Source organism: Uranotaenia lowii, chromosome 2 (assembly GCF_029784155.1).
Source record: "Uranotaenia lowii strain MFRU-FL chromosome 2, ASM2978415v1, whole genome shotgun sequence".
Lineage (NCBI taxonomy): Eukaryota > Metazoa > Arthropoda > Insecta > Diptera > Culicidae > Uranotaenia > Uranotaenia lowii.
The window spans coordinates 133,099,538-133,106,376 of NC_073692.1; the positions used below are offsets into that span (position 1 = coordinate 133,099,538).

General features: G+C 36.6%; 1 protein-coding gene across 1 annotated transcript; it reads right to left on the reverse strand.

Annotated features, from left to right (window-relative positions):
• Nucleotides 1–2,438: 2,438 nt before the first annotated feature.
• Nucleotides 2,439–6,107, reverse strand: LOC129746590 (uncharacterized). The gene is made up of 3 exons (XM_055740325.1): nucleotides 5,874–6,107; nucleotides 5,555–5,814; nucleotides 2,439–3,530 (listed from the first exon to the last, which is right to left on the reverse strand). The coding sequence occupies exons 1-3, from the start codon at nucleotides 5,987–5,989 to the stop codon at nucleotides 2,590–2,592; spliced, it is 1,317 nt and encodes a 438-aa protein (XP_055596300.1). The 5' UTR covers nucleotides 5,990–6,107; the 3' UTR covers nucleotides 2,439–2,589.
• Between the last annotated feature and the right edge of the window lie 732 nt (nucleotides 6,108–6,839).

Below are 6,839 nucleotides of genomic sequence, written 5' to 3' on the forward strand. Positions count from 1 at the left end.
AAACTTTGATGAAGCCGTCTGTTGATGCGCTGCTGATGGTGACCATGAAGGATTTAATTTTGAACAAATTTGGCAAACAATAAAGTGAACGTTTTCAGCATGAAATATCGAGAATTTTTCTTATTAGAAAGTGATTAACTGTTTCCATAAGAATCTCTTATGAAAAGCAAAAACCTCTCATTGAAGTAGGCGTTCATCTTCAGAATTCATTCGCGTCATAAGACAATCTTATGAATTTCATTAATTTTTCTTATGGCGCCACTTCATAAGAGAATCTTATGGCATACATAATAGTATTTTTATGAGTGTCATAAAACATTTCCCGTTCCCAATACCTCCCATGCCAAATTTGGTTCCATTTGCTCGATTAGTTCTCCAGCAATGCAAAAAAATGGTAAGGGAGCCCACCTCCCCTCTTCCTATCTATGGGTTCCCAAAATTCATTGAAACATTTCTCGTACCCTACACTCAGAAAAATACTATTATGTATGCCATAAGATTCTCTTATGAAGTGGCGCCATAAGAAAAATTAATGAAATTCATAAGATTGTCTTATGACGCGAATGAATTCTCAAGATGAACGCCTACTTCAATGAAAGGTTGTTGCTTTTCATAAGAGATTCTTATGGAAACAGTAAAAAAGTGGTTCATAAGATGTATCTTATGAAATTTATAATAAGATTTCCTCTGAGTGTAATACAATCTCATGCCCAATTTGGTTTGGTTGGATGCCCCCTCCTCGTTCTTATCTCCCTACTGTAAAGACGAAGGGGTCTCAAATAATCATATAAATATTGCTCGTTCCTAAATACCCTCCCACGCCAAATTTTGTACCATTTGCTTGATCGGTTCCTAGTTATGCAAATATATACAGAGAACGAGGTATCGTTAAATTCTCAGAACAAGCAAAATTTGGCATTATTTAGCTATCGGTGTAGGAAAATTTTGCTCTAAGTTTTGCTGTACTTATACATAAGATCCATAATTCAGGATACAAAAGAAACAGTTTTGAATTGAGTATCAACCATTTTTCAGAGTGATCAAGATCAGAGTCTTCACCATATAAAACGAAAAAAACATTAGCTTTTTTTAATTATTCAGAGACAATTTAAAATAACAGTTTAAATTTAAAAATTATGGAAATTACCCAGTCTCACTGGATTAGATCAGCAGTGCTTGCAAGTTCGATTTTTTTTTCTATTTTTCGGTAATTGATAACTGCATTAATCTATATACCATCAAGTAGCCATTCACCGCCCAGTCACCATATACCGCCCAAAATCACCCTTTTATGTGTATTTCGAAAAAAGTGGGATGTTTTCCCAAAAATAAGACTTCTATTCTGTGTTGGCATCAGTTTTCGACCATTTCACTGAAAAAACATCACTTAATTATGCTAACCCTAGCCAGAAATAAAATATTTGGTTTTTCGTTTCCGGTCAAATTATTAAAATCGACGCCTGTTAGCGAACTGAGCATTCATGTGCTCCTGATGCAAAAAAGGTTTTTGTTTCCTAAAAAGTACATATTTGATCTAAAAGCGACTTGAAACGATAGTTTTATTTTCGTAGAATAGATTTGCATTGGAAAGTTTTCGATTTTTTCAATAGTTGTTGTTTTTTGGAGCGTTTAGTGTTGGGCGGTAATTGGTATGTAAAAAAAAGTGTTTGTTCCTAATGACCGGTCACGCACAATTTCTTTGTTTTTAACGCATATATTGTGTCAAATGTGTAAATTTCAAGTAGCATTTAGTTTGATTATGTTAGAAAATGATGTTTTATCGCTGAAAGTAAACCGTTAGTTGAGGCTGTTTGCCGGTAATCATCATTTTGTCAGTCAACGCACTTTGTTAAATTTGTACAAAATTTACGGAAAAATTTTCACAAAATGTATTCTCTCAAGATCCAAAATATGGTTTTGACAGTTCCTTACATGAAAAATACTAAAAAGAACCGTTTCCGTGTTGTTACGATAGTGTTTCCTTAAGAAAACAGTATCGGTAACGGAAAAAGTCGAGTGGGCGGTAATAGGGCCAGTTAAACTCCCCCAAATTTAGTTAATTATTTTGAAAAGCGTACATTTTTCGCATTCCACTAAATTTTTTATTGATAGTAGAGCAGTTTTGAGATGTATTGGAAAAGAAAGTGAAAAAAAACTGCCTTCGTTTTTTTATTACACATGTTTGAAATTGAAAAACCGCTTAACTGGGCGGTAGATGGTGACATGATGGTAACATAAGTGTCATCGCTAGAAAATTTGAGCGAACTGGAGTTAAACTTTGGTTTAGGATTGGATAATCATCTATGAGGATAAGAAGCATCGAGTTAAATTAAGCATTCTCATGCATAATTCTGACAGTTCGGTATGGTCAAAACCCCGACCATTTTCTCAAATCAGAAATTATACTACAAACATATGTTTTTTTTATAATGGTTTATTATAAAACGTCAAGAACAAAACAAAAAAAAAAGTAGAAAAAAAACAGTAAGTTAAAATGCACTGGTTATTCACTTATGAGTAAGTAATTTGAAAAAAAAAACATGAGATAGCAAAAAATGAGATCAAAAGTTTCGAAATCTCGAAATGCAGTCATTTCTTGGTCTTGCGTTTTCTCTTCAACGCCGGGAAAACACCTTTGCTCCAAAACTCGAACGCTTCCTCCATGACGCCGTCTACGTACTCCTTATCGTAATCGATCCAAACCTGTGTCACTTTCCTGGAACGCTCGAAGTCTAGCGCAGCAACCCCTAGCAGAGCCTTGGTACGGTGGGTCATATGCATTTGTAGCTGAATCTGGGCGAAATATTTCTTCGACAGCTTATTAACGTCGATATAACAGGCAAAGGTGTTCGGAGTATAGGGACATTTGATTTCCAGCACAAAGTCATCGGCAATTCCGTCCGGAGAGGCCCCCATCCAGGGGAATTGAGGATCAAGGACCAGACCGGTGTTGCGCAACGATGGATACTGCTTTTTGAGTACGTTGAAGACATGACCCTCCAGGTCAGTTCCTCGTTGCATGGCAAACGAAAACCCGGAACTTATACCCATTATCTTATTGGTGAGGGAACCATTGAGCATGGTACAGCGCGAAGCTTCGTGCATTCGGGAAGCCGTGATTCGACCTTTTCTCAGTTCATGCCACAAATCAGTATCGGCTTGCTCAACAGTGAGCAATTGAGCATTGGAACAGTTTTCTTGCTGCATTTTTTTGGTGCAAAACTCGAGAAAAGCAACTGGATCATCACCTTGGAATTCTCTTATGAGATTGAACATTGAAAGTTTCATGGCAGATTCCAATTCCACAGGGGAAATCTCCACGGTTTCTTTTTTCAGTTTTGGCAATGCGGGAAGAGGAACTACCTCTTCCTGTTCGTTATTGAAGCTTACGGGTCTTAGCACATTATCGGGGCGACGTTCGCGTTTTATTTTCTTAGTATCATAAAGCTCGTCATTTGAAGCGTCTTTCCAAACTTCCTTCTGCTTCTGTTGGATCCACAACAGAAATGCGTGGACCTTTTGACATTTTTCTAGAACAAATGCGAGATCAATGCGAATAATGTATATCTTCTGTCTTACTTGTACATTTACATAAATTAAAAAAAAAAATTGTAACGGATGATGTTTAATATCGGTTGAACTTTTTTTTTCAAATTAGCTCTAAGTTATTCTGTTGTTAATTTAAAGAACTATGCCTGGTTTTTAACACTTATGAGGTTTGGTTTTGTATAATTATTCAAATTTAAAAACTTAACTTGCTCTGGTGCAAGGTATTAAAAATAAATAGATCATCAATTTAGCCAAAAGAACACACGTTTTCCGTAGTGCCAAGAAGTTAGGGCTGATTGTAGATAATTTTTGGTGCCATTGAATCCAAATATGCAAATAGTTTTTATTTTCTGCCAGCTCTAATTTTTTAGATTCTAGGGTTAAATTTTAAAATCAGGTAAAATTTTATTTAAGAACCTTTTCGGTAAATCTGTAATATGGTCCTACGCCGTTTGGCCTAAAGTCATTTGGCATAAAGCCGTTTGGCATAACGTCGTTTGGCATAAAAGTCGTTTGGCATAAAGTCGTTTGGCATAATGGCCGTTTGGCATAATGGACGTTTGGCGTAATGGTCATTTGGCATAATGTCCGTTTGGCATAATGGCCGTTTGGCATAAAAATATAAAAATTTATAAGGTAACACAAAATGTTGCTAAACATTAAAATACATAAGTTTTTTTTTTCAATTTACCGATTTTCTAGGTTAAATCAAATCCCTAGGAAGGTCCCGTGTTTCTAGGTTTACCCAAAGCTAGGGACAATCCCCTAGCCCGGTCCGCAACGCGAAGCGTAAGGACCATACTTCATTTTAGTTCGAACGCGAAGCGTGAGGAGGCTTCCTAGAAATTTTGATCCATCATTTTAGAACGGCCATGTCTTTCTAGGTTTATTCAAAGCCCTAGGAAGGTCCCGTGCTTCTAGATTTACCCAAAGCTAGGGACAATCCCCTAGCCCGGTCCGCAACGCGAAGCGTAAGGACCATACTTCATTTTAGTTCGAACGCGAAGCGTGAGGAGGCTTCCTCGAAATTTTGATCCATCATTTTAGGACGGCCACGTCTTTCTAGGTTTATTCAAAGCCCTAGGAAGGCCCCGTGTTTCTAGGTTTACCCAAAGCTAGGGCAATCCCCTAGCCCGGTCCGCAACGCGAAGCGTAAGGACCATATTTTATTTTAGTTCGAACGCGAAGCGTGAGTAGGCTTCCTCGAAATTTTTATTTATCATTTTATGCCAAACGGCCATTATGCCAAACGACCATTATGCCAAATGACCATTATGCCAAACGACCATTATGCCAAATGGCCATTATGCCAAACGACTTTATGCCAAACGACTTTTATGCCAAACGGCGTTATGCCAAACGGCGTTATGCCAAACGGCTTTATGCCAAATGACTTTATGCCAATCGGTATACAATCCTGTAATATTACAATGATAGTCAAAACAATCAACATAAGTTTACATTTTGATAATTTTTCCCCTTGCCGTAAATTACGGAAACTTTGAGGAAATTTCAAATCAAATTTAAGCCAAAAGGATCCTTAGTTATTTGTTATTTTTAAAGGATGAAACAAAACGGTTTGTAGTCTTCAACAAATATATAATCTTTAGTATCAAAAATTCAAAAGCGTTCTCTGATAATGTCAGAAATAGATCAGATTTTTCCATTTATTTTTTTTATAAAATCAGAATTTTCAGTTTTTATGCATTGTTTCTCTGGAACTAGAATATGCAAGCAACGTCTGAGTGCTTGATAGAAAATAATGAAAAGAATGCAAATCAGTTTTAATTTTTCCATGTAGGTTGGCTAGTTAATCAGTACCTAATCAGTGCTTGATTTGGATAGAAAATAAGTTTAGATATCATAAAAACATTATTGAGGACGCCAATTTTTTTTTTAAATTGGTTACTTAAACATAGAGCTCAGAATACTGTTATATGCTAAGCTTATTATATAATCTCTATTGGTTTTTTCTCCAGCATACTGGTAAATAAAAGAAAATTACCTTTATCCTTTTCGCAATTATGGCATCGAACAGATACGATCTCACCCGTTGATGTTTCTAAATCCAACTGTAAGTGGTGGGCCTTAACGAAGGGTTTATTTTCCTTCTGATCCGCATTTTTCTTCCGATTCGGTTTGACCGGTGGTGCATCGAATACGATCACCTTCAAGATCCCGGTCAAATGAACCTGATCCGGGTTTTCGCTTTTCACCTGTTTTAAATCCTCCACCAGAACCGTGTCAATTATTTTCGTTAAAGAGCTGAAAAGGGAAAAAATCATTAGATTTTGAAACAGGACCAGTGATTTGATTTCATGTACGATCGCGTTTTTCGAACGGTGTTTCCGTTGTCCAGTTCGTTTGTGTAGCCGTTGTTCTTGATGTAACTGTTAATTGTCCCAGCCTCGAGAAGTGGAATATCCGATAGGAATTGCATTTTATAAGCACTTTTTAACAATTGAGATAAGTGTTAAATAAATTAAACAAACAGCATCTGAATGATCCGAACGATCACAAATAAGCAACGAAAAACACAAAAATTGCGCTCGCCCAAAGCATACACGGTTATTACACAAAACTCATAAACTGTCGCAATCTTCCTCAAATTGTGAATCAAACCGGGAATGTGGAGACTTGCGGAGACTTTTTGAAATTCGCTCGGACCCAGAGGTGCCAGGTGTCCTGATTTTCGAGAATCTGTCCAGATTTTTCAAAAACGCTTGAATTGTCCTGATTTTTTCCAAATGGTCTGTAAAACGTCCTGATTTGTCCTGATTTTCATAAAAATATCTAAATTATATCTAGCGTAACATTTAAAAAGGACGAAACTGCCAAATGTAAACAAATCGAGTTAACAGTCATTCCGGATTAACGCAGTTGCACTTTACCTAATAAACGCGGTTTCATCTTAAAATCGCTTAAAACTTTCAAAAAATTGATAAAATTAAAATGGGCGAAACTTCATGTTGATGCATTTTCGTTGGAACGTGAAGTTACGCCTATTCAAAATGGGGTTAATTTTTCTATTCGTGTAGGGCCAATAGGCGTAACTTAGTTGACCGTGAGTGACAAAACGGCCTAATTAGTTTTTGCGTGTGAGACCAATGGGCGTAACTTCAAAACCAAAACAAAAACGGCCGATCAATTGGGCGAAACTTGCAGGCGTAACTGAAATCGAAAACATAAAAAGGCGAAACTCGAAAATCTCGGAAATTTAGTAAAAAAAGTTAAAGATTTTGATAACCAACGAACTATAAGTGAATATAATGCACTTTTTTTTGATTTTG

Bases quoted from the DNA above. Each gene is read 5' to 3' on its own strand.
- LOC129746590 (XM_055740325.1), bottom strand. From the start codon at position 5,989: ATGCAATTCCTATCGGATATTCCACTTCTCGAGGCTGGGACAATTAAC. The intron at 5,815-5,873 runs GTACATGAAATC...TTCCCTTTTCAG, and splicing joins ACCGTTCGAAAAACGCGATC to CTCTTTAACGAAAATAATTG. The intron at 3,531-5,554 runs GTAATTTTCTTT...CATTTGTTCTAG, and splicing joins TAATTGCGAAAAGGATAAAG to AAAAATGTCAAAAGGTCCAC.